This window comes from Lissotriton vulgaris, chromosome 6, assembly GCF_964263255.1.
Source record: "Lissotriton vulgaris chromosome 6, aLisVul1.2, whole genome shotgun sequence".
NCBI lineage: Eukaryota > Metazoa > Chordata > Amphibia > Caudata > Salamandridae > Lissotriton > Lissotriton vulgaris.
Genome location: NC_141694.1, coordinates 812,238,089 through 812,256,306, shown reverse-complemented (window position 1 = coordinate 812,256,306; position 18,218 = coordinate 812,238,089). Strand labels below are relative to the sequence as shown.

General features: G+C 42.7%; 1 protein-coding gene across 1 annotated transcript in view; it reads left to right on the top strand.

Moving 5' to 3' along the window:
• Positions 1 to 18,218, top strand: part of MTR (5-methyltetrahydrofolate-homocysteine methyltransferase) — a 585,842-nt gene that overhangs the window by 384,158 nt on the left and 183,466 nt on the right. The window contains exons 21-22 of the mRNA XM_086926839.1: positions 2,764 to 2,871; positions 10,575 to 10,675. Of these exons, the coding sequence (XP_086782965.1) occupies positions 2,764 to 2,871; positions 10,575 to 10,675 (209 nt within the window). The remainder of the gene's footprint in view (positions 1 to 2,763; positions 2,872 to 10,574; positions 10,676 to 18,218) is intronic.

Below are 18,218 nucleotides of genomic sequence, written 5' to 3'. Positions count from 1 at the left end.
GGTGCCGCTGAGGATTTGGGACGCCACTAACACACCTTTTGGCCTCACCACGTTCCCCTCTCCGTTCACGCCCATTGTGGACAACCCAGACTTCACACCGGGGACGGAACCGGGAGCCTATACGCACTGGCGGGGGAGGGATTGTAGAGCACTCTTTCATGTATATGGTGAGGACGGGGTCCTCCCCTTTGAGGCTCTCAAAGAGAATTACCAGTTGACCGAGGCAGACAGGATGAGGTATTGGCAGGTTCGACACTGGGCCCTGCAGCTGCAGGTGCGGGAGTCAGCAGACAGGAACCTGTTGCCTTATGAAAGGTGGCTAGCGACGCGTACGGCGGACGCTAAACTGATATCTGATCTGTATAAAATGTTGCAACCACCGCCCTCTCATTTTTATAACCCCTGTAGAGAGAGGTGGGACAGAGAACTGGGGAGAACACTCAGCCATAAGGAGTGGGATGGTTTGTTTCGTTGCAAGAGAAGTACAGCGGGGTTGTTATTTGCATACAGTCCAACGCTTGAGTACAATACACGAGCAAGCCACCTGGGGCGGCTCTGACAAGGCTGGGACTATTAGACTCTATAGGTGGCTGCGAGCCCTGGAGGAAGCGTTGATTTATTTTGTCAGTGATTATCTTTTATTGCCTTTTACACTTATGCCTTCACTGCTGTACTGCTGTACTTAATAAAATACTTTCAACCTAAAAAATGGTGCGTTAACTGCGCGCCAAAATAGGGCACTATCCTTGAATTGTGCGGCGTTAGCCAGATTATTCCAAGCCTCGGATTTGATGTTATTCTTACAGTTAATCCGAGCTAGGCGATAAGCTTTCCTACAAGTGGCCACCTCTACCGGGTCCCTTACCTTTTTGTGTAACGCAGCTATGAGGCGAGAATGCGCCCTAGAGCAGGCAGCATCGAACCAGGAATTAGTAGTCGACCTAGAAGTATGACCTCTCTCCGGACGGGACAAACTATCTCGAGTGGTCCGGGTAATAACCTCAAAGGCTGACAATGTATCCTCGTGAGAGGTCTCTACGTCTAGACACATTTCAATTGAGGCAAGGGATCCCCTGACTATCTTGGCATGCGTTACCTCCATGTCATTCTGACTCCATTTAATAGCGTAGCCATTTTGTCTGGGCATATCACAAATTTTTAACCAAGACAGTCTTTCAATCAGTGAACTATACTTGGCCTGTGGTAAATTAATGGCAAAGGAGAGGGGGAGATGATCGCTAAATCCTACAGAATGAGTGGAATAATCCGCAAACCAAGTAGCGTGACTTTCATAAGCAACAATAAAATCAATAATGGTGCCAAGCCCTCTCCCCACAAAAGTTGCGCTAAACTCTACACAAGGGGAGCACAACCTGTTAACGAAATCTAGATTAAAAGATGCCAGCATATCATTCAAGGATTCACCCCCGTCCAGATGGGAAAAGTGTGGGGACGTGGCTTCCGCACCCGCCCCTATAAATCCACAACCCCCCGATCTTGACCACAAAAATTGTGATTAAAATCCCCCCCACAAACAATAATGCAATCCCTCCCTTTCGGGGTTATAATCCCGTGAATTTCATTAATCAAGGAAGAGACCAGATCTGAAACAAAGCGTTTGAGCAAATTATTGTAAATGTTAATCAAAATGATATCAACCTTGGAGACCATCCGAATTAATAGGATCTGATAACAAATTCCCAACTTAATTACCTTAATATCCTCAACACCCATCAAATTCGAAATATAAATGCAAAGTCCACCCATATTCCTCCCGCGTTTAGAGTGTAAAGCTGCAGCATGAAAGGTTCTGTACCCATTTAGGTGAACAGGCTCAACGGACCAGGTTTCTTGGAGACACAAGAAGCCAAAGGGACAATGTCCTTTTTACAGATGTGCACAGAAAGTGAGCAAATTAACTATTTCTGCTTCCTTCCAAGTGCGATCAGAAGAATGCAGGATGGCCACGTGACTGTGATCACTGCTCATAGCTTTGCAGCTTTTGGAGAGCAGCCAATTTCCAGTTTCTCTGTTTTGTTAATGCGACTAATGTGAAAATGTAGTTCCCAATAAAATATGGCAATCATGTACACATTTGCTTGCATTACTGTTCAAATAGTTAGCCTCCTAGGTCCTAAGCTTGCCACACACATGCTGTAAGGAGTTAGTGCGTTCAGTATCTGGCATCCATTGGGCTATGTATTTTGCAACACACTCCAGTTACTCCCAAGCTGACCCTATGCCAAGCAACAGGCTTCAGTCACACCAGATATCAGCAAGGCCATACCATGCCAGGGAGTGGGTGTTGCACTTTTTAATTGCTGCATCGACTGTGTAGATAGGACCACTGAGACAGTAGGTGCCACCTTTTTTTGCTTCCTTTTTCTTCTTCGCTTTGCGCGTTGTAGTCCCTTGGGATCAGTTATACAGACTTTTGTGGGGACTTCAACCAACGGATGGGAGAGCACTCTCAGATTGCAACCATCTTCATTGGCACCAGGCCATGCCCCAACAAATTTCACCGTTAAAGTAAAATATGACATCTGAGTTTCCTTGTGCATCGAGGAGATGAAATAAACATTAAGAAGTGCCTTGGTTAAAAGTACAAAGCATGCCACTTTTCCAGAGAAGGAAGTCAGAGACTCTATTTATAATCTATCTCTGCTGTAAGAATGATAACATTTTCAGTATAAATAAAGTGGATGCCAAAGAGGGTACATCTAATGTGCAGTGCCTGAAGTATTTTGTTTTTTCATGCTACAGGTGATAAAGTCTGCACGAGTGATGAAAAAAGCTGTTGGGCACCTCATTCCCTTTATGGAAAAGGAAAGAGAGGAGGCAAGGCTTCTATCAGGTTCCGTAGAAGAAGATGTAAGTATATTTTTTCATCATGGGTAAGCACAATATTTCTTGTTAAAAGATCAAAACTGTAAAAGAAAAAGGACGAGAATGTTCTTAATGTCTGCATTGATTTCTTGCCATTCTTCATGTGAAGAAAACGGCAAAAAATGTGCTTCTCATACCCAGACTCTAGGTTGTGTATTCCAGCAACTGGCCACACTGACCATGTTCTTCAAAGCTTTTTGGGAAAGTTCAATCAGTTTATTCATCCTTGTAGTGTATCATCTGAATTTACTGGAAACACAGTGTTTAGTAGCAAGCAGTACACGAAGGCTAGTTAGTGGAATGATTGCAAACATTATGGTGCTGAAAAAATAGTAGTAAAAGAGAACACCTATCTTTGTAAATTTCCATGCTAAATTATTTACAAACAAATATAGGCCGATGTTAAGAGGTAAGCATGGGAAGCATGGGTGAGGTGTGACTCATTGCTTCAAAGATGTGAAGAGTATGCCCTTTTTTGTAGAAAAGAAGCTGATTGATGGAGCTGCTGGGTTTGTGTTAGGGCAGGTGAAAGTTTATATGAGATGGCACACTTATTAATTTTGCGAGGAGGAGGGGAAAATTACTGTGGGAAGCCAACTATGAGGGTATAGTAAGTGCCAATTGGGAATTGTCAGTGATAAAAGACTTGTGGAAGGGACCTTTGGATATCAGTAGTGAAAACCTTTGACTGTCTTTATTGTGTGTATGAATAGGTATTTATATTGTGCAATCCCAGTTGTGGAGAAATTGAGTGCTGTATGTAAAGACCATTCCTGGGTATGCATATGAAGTAGTGCTTTAGATACATGCATCACACAATTGTTTATGTTATCACACAGTAGAAGTAACTGTTGCAGTTTATGGCTTAGGTGTTTTAGTTTCCAAAGTAACACATTTTGGGAGTGGACTACATTTTCTCCTCCACTGTTAGTGGAGGAGATAAAGAGCGCCAGCTTCGTGCTTCAGCAAAACAGTAGGCTCAGTCCTGGTAATGGGTGAGTGTGCATTGAGTGAAGGGTGGTGGGGAGGAGATGGGAGTAAATATTGTAGTGGGGTTGATGGGTACTGGGAATTGGATTCCTATTTTTGAGAAATGAAACATAGACAAACAATGTTCTCTCCAGTGTCAGACAGCTCTTTCTTTGAGCTTTTGGAAATAAGGATGGGTTTAACCGATAGTTTTTGTGTCATTGGCAAAGAAGTGGTGGAAAGAATCTGAAGGAGTATAATGTTGCCATGGGTGATGATGTAGTTAGTGAAGGGTATGGAGTGGGCCTAAGGCTGACCCGTAGGGATGTCCAGTGGCAGGAGATGAGGCTATAGGAGGCAGAAACCCCAGGTGGGAATTAATTAATCTAAGAAGGTAGGATGCAAAAAAGGAGCATTCGAAGTCGGTAGGAGGGAACCTAGTTAAGAACGGTCATTATTCCTCTGGGATACCAGGAGGCAGGTTTGGGCTGGGGCAGAAAATAGGCCCAGGCACCAAAATTAAAGTGGCCACCAATGGTGAATCAAATAGCTAAGAAAGTGGCCTCTTCATTTGAAAATCAGGAAGTCTTGAACTTGGAAAGACATGCTGTCTAGGTTTTTTGCAAGCAGAGGAGGCAACATGCATTTGCGCTTGCTGTAGGGAATGTTTGTGGCAATAACATGGAAAGAGTCAAAACTGGCCCAGTAGACCATAAAATAGGCCCATAAACAGCCCAAAAAAACAACCACGCACAGACCACTCAGGCCAGCTCAACAGGCACTGTCTCGTTGCCCCGTAGGCTATTCTTTCACTGCCAGGATGGTGCCGAAGGTTCAGTGTTTGATTGTGTGAAATGTCACCACTTGATGGAAGATGAGAAAGTATTTTTGTGACTTGTGGTGACTGATGGTGTGAAAGAGCATGCCAAGGAAGCTAAACACTTTTGAAAGTTCATTCTTGGTGAATGGAGTTGGCAAAATCATATGTATGGTATTGAATAGTTTATGGACAGAGGCAGAAAGGGAGGTGGTTGATCACAAATTGTTCAAAAGGTTCTGAGAATAATGGAAGATGGGAAATAGAGTAATAGTTGAATGGAGAGTAAAGTTCTCAATTGGTTTCTTGGGCAATTGTTCGACCTTATTGCTTTAAAACAACATGATTAGAAACATAAGAGTACCTGATCAAAGTGGTCATCAAGGCAGGAGAGAAAAATAGATGAGCTTGAGTGACTTTCCTGATCTGTCGGCCATCAGGGTTAGGCGGAAAATGAGATCGGTTGGCAGTCAGGAGTAAATGCATAATAGCTTCCGTGGTGGAAGGGTAAAGGGAGAAGACCCCAGGGAAAAGGGAAGTAGGTGTGGGTGTAGGTTGCTCCGAATGAGGGTGATTTATAAGATTAATAAAAAGACTAATTTGCTGGCTGAGAGTGTGGATTCAACTAGTGCTTTTTGAGAGGGTGCAAGAGGAGGGAAAAGTTTAGTACAGTCGAAAGGCACTTAAGATGAGGCTGGAGTTAAATGATAAATCTTTGGTAATTGGTTTATTTTGCCAGATCAAGAGCACTCGTGTGAGTAGTAAGTTGTATTACACTTGGCAAGAGTGTCTATTTTGCTTAAGGAAAAGAGGCAGATGTCTATTTATTTGGTCTTGCTTATCGAGGAGTATTCGTTGAGGTTTACAAGCATACATCAGAGTTTGTAAAATATTAAATACTCACAGTGGAAGAGGTGCATCATCTTAGAATCTGTGTTAACATTTATTCTTACCAAAATACAAATATAGTTTCTATTAAATAGCATGTGTGGCTAATAAAATTATAAATTGCCACTTGGTCAGAGTTCATCTGTTAAGAATTTTCTCTTTACCTAGTGGAAAATGATTACGGATAACTAAAAAAGTGTGCTTCAATATTTGTATTACTACTGCAGTGTTAGCTGGTATTCTTTGATTTGGCTAAGGTGAATATAGATTTTTATTATTTCCATATACTCTCTAGCTAAGGTGAATATAGATTTTTATTATTTCCATATACTCTCTAAACATTAAGCGTCTCATGTGTGCCCCTATAATTCAGGTGGGGCTCGTAATGAGAATTACTGCTCCATCGGAATTACAAGATCCACAGAAACACTGATGATCTAGTGCACTTCATCCCGATACTTCAGCTGCTGACACTATATAAAGTGCCCGCAGGAAACTACAGGGAAAAATTAGGAATAACCAGGGGGGTCACATGCAATTTTTCTAATTTTCTAGGTAATTCCTAATTTCTGAATGTTAGCTCCATGTACCTTGTAATACCCTTTGTTCTCCCTTCCTGATTTAATGCTGCCCCCGATATTGGGCCCACTATCAGGTAAATCATACTGAGCTCTATTAAGCAACTGAGCCCTTTATGATAAACAGCAGATGTTGTTTCACGCAACAAAGATATGTAAGTGATAGCAGTGGGAAAAGAACCAGGAAAATGCATTGTGAATTTTCACAAAGGGGAAAACAGTTAACATTTTATAGAGGCTACTGACTGAATATCTTAGTAGTTTTTCTGCAATGAATGTGGTCTTAAAAAATATGAGTTTTCCAGGCCTTGCAAAAGGCACGTGATCTGTGGGAATGCCTTGGTTTCCTAGTGTATTAATCCCTGGGTACCTGATTTGGATTTCTTTATTTTGTGAAGGCTAGGATTTGCATCATGTGTTGTATCAGCCACCTGTCAACTTTTTGTTGTCTAGAGAATGATTGATGAAAGCTAACTGTTATGTAAGTCATCAGAGCACAATAGCTAAGATCTACATACAAAGAGGGGATTTGGTGTTTGTTTTGCTCTTTGTAGCAAAAGCTTAACTCTGTGGATCAGGGTGCTTACACACAAAATCTCCTTAGTAGTGGCTCAGTTAGTTGGCTTGGATAGTCCTCATGTGAATGCCAAGAGAGTCTTCTCTTGGAGGGGATCTGGTGCCAGACATGAATTTGTTTCCCTCAAATGTAAATGACGAACTACCTCAGTTCTGCTTCAGGGAAGTGCCATTAAACTGGTCTCTTAAGTGATGTGTTTCTGTAGGACTAAAAGTTTTGTTTCCAATACACCTCCACTTCTTTTTCAAAGTAAATGGATTTTCTTTAAGGGTGTCAACACCCACCTTTGGGGATGTTTTTTCTCTTGATGTTGTGCCCATGATGCTGGCGCTTTCTTGAATTGAGTTCTTCTCATCGGATATTCTGTTCTTTCCCTGGCTAAGGAGAACCTAAATGTAGGTATTGTAAAGGACTCCACGTTTGGAATCTTTCACTCTTCCCTGTTGCTGTAGTAGTTCTTAAGTTCCCTTTACAGATACCCATCGTCACATCCAGGACCTAAAAGCTCTATGAAGGTGGTTGCTTAAACATCTGTTACTCATTGCTTTGATGAGTTTCCATATCCAGTCTTACACCTGGAGATATCAAGTAGGTGGGGAATCGTTGGGAAGATGGAATATTGCCTTTATGGTCCAACAAGTTGCAAGTTTTCCTCAATTTCATGACACTCCATGGCTCAAAAGATAATAAAAATGTTACTAGACCTGCAGGTCTAGTAACTTGAAAAATGTACTCGACCTAACTGTAATGTATTTGACCGTTGTCTCTGAAAGTCGAGCAAATGTGACAAGATAACAAGATTTACAGGTATCTTTATTGCTCATTCACTTTGTAAGCAATAAAGATGCATTTACATTTTATCTTGCTATAATGAACAAGGGAACCCAATTCAGTTGGTCAGGGACCTTGGGTAGTTACGAGTTTTAAACACAGTGGTCCTTAAACAAGGACGATAAATATGAGGAAAGATGAATATAGACTCAGAGTCAGTACTATATTTAAAGCTTTCTAGGAGGACAGAAATGCTTTTAATTAGTAAAATTAACACGAAAACAATAAAGTGAAACACAAGCCTGCATCCTACTAAGCGTGTGACTGAGTCTATATTCATCTTTCCTTATATTTATCGTCCTTGTTTAGGGACCACTGTGTTTAAATCTCATCTTGTCCCATTTGCTCCGCTTTCAGAGACAGAGCTCAAAAGTCAGTTTGTCTTCCTACTCACCAAACCAGACAAGTAGGCCCTAAAAATAGCGTGTCCTGATTAAATCTGACTCACCATAGCGAGCTGGCAAGTGAATCTTTCGAGGAACGGTTGATCACAAGTCCTTTTTGATTATATTTAAATAGCTAATAAGTGTGGCTGTCTAGAAGTCCTTTAGATTATAAGTGGTTCTTTTGAAGTGGAGCTAAAAAGTCTGCATTGGATTGATGGATTGATGGAGTCTTGAATCCATACTATGAGCTGATGGCCACCCAAGGGAGTCATTTGTCTTTTTACAGTTTATTGGCTGCATTCACCTGTTAGCAGAAATTCTAGAGCAATGTTGGGCACTTTTCTAAATGTAAGCAGATTATATCAATGTCTACATTTGTGTTAAGCTAGCCACAAAGCTAGGAAATCATTGTGAGAGTCCTAGAACATGTGTTACTATGTGAAAGAGACCTTTGTGTACATAAATGGCGACAATACCAAGCTTCTTGTACTGGTGAGAACAGACCACACGTTACTACTATTAAGTTGACCCTCAGGCCATAGAACAACCCTAACTCTATCATAGAAAGTTAAGTACTTAGGAGCAGGCCTCTTATTAGCTCCTTGAATCAACACTTTGATTGCAGAATGAGCACACAATTTGTGGGGGAATACTCCCACTTCTGAGATCCTTGCATTGAATTTACCTTTCAAGAGGTGTGGTGTTGACATGTTTATGAAAATGGGTTATTAGTTGGGAAGGATGGGAGTTCATAATTTTGTTCAGTCCAACACACAAGTTCAGCAAGTAAAGCTCAGCTCAACCTCTAGTTGCTGTGGCACAGAGGAGACAGGCTTAACTTAAGGAAAAATGTGTATCATATTTAGCAGTACCAAAACAATTAAAAAGTCAAAAAACAACGCAGTAAAAATCCTACAACAAATTTCTAAAATAGAGAAAAATTACACCAAAATGACTAAAATCCAATAAGGGGAACCTGATATATGAACTTTTAACATGTTAGGACAAATAAGCGCCAAGAAAAAGTAAAGTACCAATCCTAAGTCACAGTTTGTGTTTTACGAGGACCTAGGCACAATTTAGGGCTAGCTGTGATGGTTGGATACCCCAAATGAGTTGTCCGAGTCAAAAATGTTACCTGAAATGGAAATCCTCTAGGAGGTCAAGGTTGTGGGCTGTATCTGGTAAAGTCTTCGCGAAGTGAGGTGGCTGTTAGTGCAGGGGATCCTCCTGAACCTGTTGGTTTTAGCAGTAAGAGTAAAATTTTACAGGCACCGAAATCCTCTCGGTTTGATACTTTTCGTCCCTTTGCACGGTCAAGATTTCTACCTTTGTACTTATGGCCATATGTACAAATAATTGTTTTTGCTCACAAGTGCTCAGAATCAGAATTTCTGACTACAAAAATGCTTGATGTAATATACAAAACCCATTTTGTGATTAGTCAACAGGTTACCACATTACAAAATGGGTTTAGAGGAGAATACAAATTGCCTTTTTTTAATATGCGTCTTTAAGGGTGTACATTCCAAATAGCGATTTCCTGTGGTATCAATGGTTTGCGACCGACATATGGTCTCAAAAAATTCAAATTGTACAGACTTTCAACATGGTGTGGCAAGCCATTTGCAAAAAGGACCGGATCCCTTTTGGCCCCTTTCCCTTTGTGAATGTTAAAAAAAGAATTGTTGGGGAGTAGGCAACAGACCAAGGGACCACTGTCTACTCTCAAACTTTTAAAATGTCAGAAACCTTTTTATTTTTTTTAAGCACGCCCCAGTTTGTGTTCTACCTCTTGAACATTATTGAGCTAGATCTGATTGTGATTGAGTTCTATAAAACCACCTAATTGTACCTAAATTGGTTCTCAAAATTCCACACTAGTTACAAAATTACTGGTCGCGACCAGTATTTTACAACAAGTATTTCGTACATCTGGCCTTTAGTCACTTTTTTATAGAGCTCAAAATCTTTTAGTTGGGCAATCCTAATGCGATATCTGATTAGGTCCTAGCATAGGTGGAAACTTTTCCCATGAGGTCGTGCTGATGGTTCAGAGTTCTTGGAAGTCCAAAAAGTTTCTAAGTTCCAAATTTGCAGACAGTCTGGTCGAATTCTGTTGATCTATTCTAAGGCTCCCTGGACCTCATGTACCACAATTAGAGGCCAAGGCTCACTCCAGGAGAGGCCACTAGCAAGGTCCAGTCCGGGTCCAGTTGCTACTGGCTAACTGGGCCCTCCATGAAAAAAAGACCTCTTGAAGCATGTTATGTCCCTGTAGCTATACTCTAGGTTAGCCAGTGTAGCCCAGAAGTATGAACAAGTTCAGCCCCTCAGGTTTCAACACAGTTGACAGACAACAGGCTCATTGCACGTCTGTCCTTCCACAGGTCCAGGTGTGTTATGATGAGCTGTGCATGAGGTGCCACTCTAACTCTGAATTACCATGGGTTACCATGGCACTATACTCCACCTTACAAGGCTAAATGGAACACAAATGTGTGGTGTGCGTTTTTGATGAGAATCATTATAGACTATTATTAACAGGTACAATAATTTAGTTATTTCCATGATTAACTCAGTATAAGCCATTTCTTTTACAAACGCTTTCATTTTAAATATTTGTCTGTCTGTCTGTCTAGAATCCTTACCATGGAACAATAGTGCTAGCCACTGTAAAAGGAGATGTTCACGACATTGGCAAAAATATTGTAGGTGTGGTTCTTGGATGCAACAATTTCAGGTAAAGCGTGAGAAGTTTTCTGTTTTCTATAATTTCACTAGACAGCATTCTAGCTCTTAGTGTAGTGGAGTATGCTTAGTCTTTTAAATAGTTTTGTATATTTAGGGATTTTTTGTATATTTCACATAATGCTTGTAAAACATGGTATAGCCGCTTTGCATGTTCTAAATTTGATAGTGTGCATCTAAGCAATTTGGTATATTTTGAACTTTCAGGATGTATAATAGTCTCAAATGTATTAGATGCGAGTGACTATCAGGGTCTGCTCACCTAGTTCCCCATCCTCTTATGAGATGGTCTTTCTTTCCTCCAGTTCCTTTCAATCAAACATCAAGCTTATTGCTTTGTGCCTCTGCCTTATTAATTAGAACAGAGGAAAACATGAAAAGCCTTACCTCACCATTCTAAAAGGCTCACTCCAGCAGCATTTCAAACAGTGATCTTTATTATTATAAATTCCCACATAACCATGATGGGTTATTCCGTGTGATGAAATTTATAGATAATTCCCGAAGTAGAAAACGTCCTTTTCTCAGTCCTACTCCTGTAGTCTGACACCTTTTCCCTGCAATAACGAGAAGGCATACCTGTCAGTTCCCATAAATCTGCATTCCCATCATTCTGTTTGAGCAAACGTGCCCGCAATAACGAGAAGGAAAGCCAACTAGTCCCTAGTGATCTCCATTCCCTACTGAGCATCCCTTTCCTTTCCATTCCAAACTGATCCTCCTCCTGTCATATATCTGTATGCAAGTAAAGGTGAACGAGCCAGCAAATTAGCATGAAGAGCCGAGCCCATGGTCGCTCTGGCTCGAAGAGCCTGTGCACGATTTGAACTCTTAAAATATTTGGCATGCAAATCATGCTACAGTCATCATGTTAGAAAATGAAATTGTGTCTTTAAAATTCAAGTAAGCGTATTTCTAAGCACACCAAAGCATTTCGCCTTAGTGCATCAGATTAAATCTCTGTACTGAGAAATATTTATTGAAAGTGTTTTTAAATATGAACTGAGAAACATTCCTGTTATGGCACCTGAATCCACCCAGCACCAGCCCTAACGACAATGCTTTTAGTGAACTTGAGTGCAGATTTAGAAGCGTCTTGTGCTGGATTTGCATCACAAAAGTGTCGCACACCTGAACAAAAAGTTTATTTTAAATGTACTAAAAGGTTTCCTGGAATACACACAAAGCCGCTTTGCGCTGTGTTGCATTACTTTGGATCAATGGTGTTCCATAGGTGGTACATTGGCATTTCCATTCAACCACCCATGGATTTTGATGGAAAGCCTTATCTACTGACAAAAGTAGACGGGGCTTTACACAAAAAAATAACTCCTCTATGAAGCTGGCCTTAAAAAGGAGAAATACTTTCACTTTTCTTAACGTTTCCCATTTTGCATGTGTGTTACATTGTACAACACACATCTGAAGTGGGACAAGTTTTAAAGTTAGTGTTAGAAATGGGGTCTCTAGTTGACAGAGGTTTGCACCCTGTCCAAGTAGAGACAACATTCCTAGTCCTGATAAGTCAACTACACACTCTAAATTAACCTGTGCTCATCCTGTGGTAGCTTGGGCAGAGCAGTCAAGCTTAACTTATGAGGCAATGTGTAAAGTGTTTGTGCAACTCATTAATGATAGTAACACTATGAAAACACCACAAAAAGATTCCACACCAGGTCAGAAAATTTGAGACTTTTTATCTGATGTAAATGTGACCAAAACAACAAAAATCCAGTAAGTGTTTGTCCAGGTATAAGGGCTCAAAAATGTATGCAATCAGTACATGTGGGAACGACTGTAAGCTTATTGGGATTGCAATGATCCTCGTCGGGGATCGACAGACTCCATCACGTTGAATTGGGTGAAAACAGTGCTCCACAAGCCCCTAGAATGGTTAGGTGTAGAAGAGAAGGTGCATGCAGGAGACCTCGTTCGGTCCCTCATGATGGTGAATTTCTTACTTCCCACTGCCGGTGAAAGCCCGTGTGGCTAACGGGGTCACAGTACCTTCTTTCTGGTGTGCAGCATTAACCGCCCAGCAGTTGGCCTGCGTCATCAGAGGTCTCCTCAGGCGATCGTGAGCTGCAACATCAGCTTCATGGGACCGGCCTCAGTAGTTTGATAACAACAGGATACTGGTCGTGGCGCCCTCCTGGTAGACTACAGACTGTAGTCCACATCAGCCTGCAACATTCGCTCCACTGGCGCGCGAGCCTCAGGCATCACTCTGGTTGCTCCGGCAACACAAGTGTTGCGGAGCCATGCTTAATGAGGGCTTCCTCGAATGCTGCGTTCTTCTCAGTTGCTGCAAGCAGCGCATTGGGAAGCCATGAGCACAGGTGGTGGACAGCCAGAATTGAGGTGTGTGCCCTGGGTAAAACCAATCCGGGGTGCAGGACTCGGCTGCAGCTCGGGACACATGCCAATCAGGAAAGTTGAAAGCACTGATCCTTAGCGGCAATCCACCATTGTGTGGATGCCAGCAAAGTCTTTGATGGCCCCTGAGACTTCGACAACATGGGGCAAGCCCCTGGAGTTCTTGAGTTAAAATCCCCCCTCACTGCAAGAGGTAGCAGGCCAACTCCGAGCAAGTTGCAAAGTGGTAGTCCCTCCTGGCAGCACAGCAGTCAGCAGACCAACACAGCAAAGCAAGTAGCAAAGTGGCAGTCCCTCCTGGCAGCACAGCTCCTCTTTGTTGCAGAATCTCATCAAGACCCCAAAGTGAACTGAATTTGGGGGTGTCAGGGGTTCAGTACTTATACCCAAAGGCACCTTTGAAGTGGGGGAGACATCAAAGAGACCTTTGAACCTCAGAAGGTCCCTGTCTTTCCTTCCCTGGCATCAGATGCACTACAGGGGAGTATGCATCTCTTTATTTGGGGACAGCACAGCCCTATTAAAGTGCAAGTGTCCGCTCCTCTCTCCCAATCTACCTCATGAAGGCCCATCTGCTGGTGATGAGCCATCAGGATGCAAATGTCACTCCCCAGCTCCCTTTGTGTGACTGTCTAGAGGAAATGCATAAAGCCCAGCATTCACCTTGACCCAGATGTGTATTCAGAGATGGGCAGAGGCACACAATATTTAAAGTAAGAAAATTCGAAGTTTGTAAAAGTGCCATTTTCAGACTTGCATTTTAAAAACTAAAGTTACAAAAAGATGTGTTTTAAAATTGTGAGTCCAGAGACACTAAACTCACATTTTCCATCTGCCCAATGGGAAAATACACTTAAAAAGATGTTTTAAGTCAATCCCCTTGTTAACCTATAGGAGAGTTTTTCAATACAAGGACATGTAAAATTCAAAAGTATAAGTCCTACCTTTTAAATATATTGCACCCTACCCTTGGGGCTGCCTATGGCCTACTTTAATGGTGACTTGTATGTAATATAAGGGAAGGTTTGGGCCTGGCAAGTGGCTTAATTTGTCAGATCGAAATGGCAGTTTAAAACTGCATCCGCAGGCTCTACAGTGGCAGGCCTGAGCCGTTTTTAAAGGACTACTGAATGGGTGGCACAATCACTGCTGCAAGCCCACTAGTAACATTTAATTTACAGGTCCTGGGCACATATAGTACACTTTACTAGGGACTTACAAGTAAATGAAATATGTCAATTGTGCTTAAGCTAATGTTACCATGTTTAGAGTTGAGAGCATATGCACTTTAGCACTGGTTAGCAGTGGTAAAGTGCCCAAAGTCCTAAAGTGAACAAAAACGAGGTCAGAAAGAAAGGAGGACGAAGGCAAAATGTTTGGGGGTGACCCTGCAGAAATGGCCAGGTCCAACTGTTAGTCTAACCATATTATTTTGTACTGTAATGGTACACACAAACCTATGCTAGACATGACGCAGACGCATTTACACTTTGTTTATGTGTGGAGCTGGGCATCCTAATTGTGAGCCAGTGCTGGGAGAGAGCTGGAAGGTGCCATATCTTTGTATATTTGGCGCTTTCCTGCTACCTCCTCCTCATGCAACACGGCAACCAACGTTACATGACATCTTGGTAAATCGGACCCCCAGAAGTAAATCAGTTGACCGTGTCCCCAAAATGTAGCCTAAATTCTTATTATAGATGGAGCACCATTAAAGGCTATTAAATCAAACAGAAGATATTTTTGTACAGCAGACTTCCAAAACTCACTTTGTTGAATGTGCTCTCCGATGCGATAATGAATTTAAAAAAACAGACTTGGTTAAATAAAGAATTTGCCGAAGATCACACAATTTGGTCAAGCATGGAAGACTGGATTGATCCCCCATTTTTCAGTTTCCCACTGTAATTCAGCCAAAATCAAGTGTTTAATTGTTGGTGTATGAGCTTAGAGCATTGATGAAAAACAGAAAACACATGTTTATTGCAATTTTATATAGCACCAACCTTCCCCTAAGACATAAGAGCTCCTCACAACAAACACGGACACAAAGTTACACTTTTTTTTTTAGCACAGGGACATTTGCCAGGATTCATAGGATGCTAGGCCGAGGACAGGATTCCCACTGGATTCCCCGTAATTGGTTGCATCGCATGACAACTCAAATAATTTTGGGCTCGAGGTTCCAAGAGGGCCATGAGTTGAGCCAGAGACATGCATAATGCTCAAGCCTGGCTCCAGCTTTCAGCTGCTCGCCCACTTCTATATGCAAGCCCCCATCCTGCAATGAGCTTTATTAGTAAGTAATAAGGAATGTCCTAACTCCTTTCTCCTTTGGCTGGCTGAAACCATGTGCTGATTCTCCCTTCAGCAGTTCACCTCTGGTGTTTGATATGTTTTTCACAAGTGTTCTTGTAAACACGGCTCAGTACATCCTTTTTGGCCCTCAGGCAAGCATACAGGTAAATACCAAGGTGGTTATTGTCCTGAGCAGAAGGAGCAAAGAGGATGTGACCCACATATCTCCTACAACTTAACTCGGGTATTGTATCAGACAAACAATCAGATTCTGCCAAAGTCAGTCAGGAATTTTTATTTATTTATTTATTTATTTCCAAGGTTTTATATAGCGCTACTGGACCCGGGGATATCGGAGCGCTTTACAAGATAGGTAAACAATTACAATAAAGTAAAACAATGTGCATTAAAAACATGAGTTACATAAAATAGGGTAATAGAATGTGCTAGGTGTTTAGGGTCGATGGAGATCAATAGGGGGTGGGGGTGTTGAAGTTCAGGGGGAGAAGGGAGTGAAGAAAAGGGGAGATGCAGAATGAGAGGCGGGGAGTGGGGTTGAGGAGGAGGCGAGAATCAGGGAGCAAGGAGAGTAGAGAGTCAGACATCAGTGAGGATAGGTTCCCCAATATTTGTTGTGAAGGAGTATTTTCAGTCTTTTTTTGAAGAGGGTAGGAGGGGTTGCATCGAAGATCTTTGGGGAGAGAGTTCCAGATCGTGGGGGCGTTCCCAGAAAAAGCACAAGATTGTTTTTTTTTGTGCTTGAGTTTGGGAGGGATCAGGACAAGGGAGTTTGTGTTCCCCAGGGACCTGGAGCATCCAGATTTTTGCAGTTTCTCAGCCAGGTAGGAGGGGGTGTTTAGGTGAAGGGCTTTGTGAGTGATACATGCAATCTTGTAGGTGGATCTACCTTCTATTTGGAGCCAATTGAGTTTTTTTAGGACCGGAGAGATGTGGTCGAATTTTTTACAATCCGAGATAATTCTGGCGGCAAGGTTGAGGACAGATTTGAGCGGTGCTAGGTGGGCTTTAGGGGTGCCAGCGAGTGTGCCGTTACCATAGTCAATACGGGAAAGGACAAGCGATTGGACACCGGTTTTAAAGTCGTCTGCTGGTATGAAAGGTTTGAGTTTTTTGAGGTGGTGGAGGGTGAAGAGGGCACCCTTGGCAGCATTTTTGATGTGTGGGATGAGATTCATGTTATGGTCAAGGCTGATGCCTAGGGATTTGACAGTATTCGAGGGGGAGAGGGGGCAATTGAGAGCTGTAATATCCTTGATCCAGAGGTGAATGGGGAGGAAGTTGTTTTTAGAAGTGAAAAGGATGATTTCAGTTTTTTGGGGGTTTAGTTTGAGATGATTAAGATGGAACCAGGCTTGGATTTTAATCAGGGTCTTGTTGAGGTGAAGGATTTCATTGTGAGATTTAATCCTGTAGTATAGCTGGGTGTCATCTGCATAGAGGTGGTAGCATATTTTAGCTTGTTTAAGGATGAGGGTGAGAGGTTCCATGAATAGGTTAAATAAGGAAGGGGAGAGGATGGAGCTTTGCGGAACACCAAGTGAGACCGGTTGGGGCTTGGAGAGGCAGTGGCTGGGCTTAATTTGTTGGGATCTATATTGAAGGAATGAGGAGAACCATTTGAGTACGGTGCCCTCGATACCGAAGCAAACTTTGAGGGTGTTAAGGGTGGGATGATGGACAGTATCAAAGGCAGCCGAGAGGTCAAGGAGGATTAGTAGAGAGGATTCACCTTTGTCTAAGGAGCGATGGATGTCATCTGTAATATTGAGTATGGCCGTTTCAGTACTGCATCCTTTTCTGAAACCAGATTGGAATATGTCTAGGAGATTGAATGAGGTGACCGCGACCGCTGTGCGGAGGGGGTACTACAACCCCCAGAGGCCTTAGCGGCGAAGCTGCCACCGACGTTTCCGCGCCCGGAGGCGCTTGAAAAAGAGAGGACAGCCCCGGTGGAGCAGGCGCTATCAGCACACTTGTGGGGGCATGACCAGACCTACCTGATTTCTACGGCAGCAGGTCCCTTTGCACTCCCTCCCGCAGCCGCGGCATTTCATTCCGCGACCGCTGTGCGGAGGGGGGACTACAACCCCCAGAGGCCTTAGCGGCGGAAGCCGCCACCGACGTTTCCGCGCCCGGAGGCGATTGAAAAAGAGACGACAGCCCCCGCGTCTCGGGAGCGCGCGGGTAGCGCCGGGTTAAGCCCGGGCCGTCTGTGGCCGTCAGAGGCAGGAAGAGACTGGACTGGGCCACTCCCTTTGATCTTCCTCAACTCGTGAGACTTTTTATTATTGCGTTTAATTGTAGTTTTATTCATAGTTGTTTTTCTATATTATATAGACTCCTCCTAATTGCTCACAAAATCTCGAGCTAAGCATAAGATCCTGTGAATGACAATGACATCAAAAAACCCAAAGGGGAACAAGCCAGGAAACAAGGCAAAGGGGGTAACCGGCACTCTTGACGCATTTATTACCAGGGCCGTGTCTATATTAGAAAAGGAGATTACTCGAACTGAACAGCGCATATCCTCCGATTTCATGTCTTTGAGGAGATCCTCCCTGGGGGGGATAGCCTTAGTACCTTCTCCAGAACAACCAATAGTCCTAAGCTCTCACAGTGTAATTACTACACAGCAACAACAAGATTTATCTGTAATTCTAGGTACTAGTGGACCTGACTTAAGTATAGAATCATTCATGGTCCTACCCAGAGCATCCATAGCCCCGAGTGATAATATACAAACAGTCAATACACTATCCCCAGAATCAAATCCCCAAATACAAGCACAGGCGCTAGGTACTAATCTGAAGCGGAAGCGGCGTGGCAATATACAGAAGGGT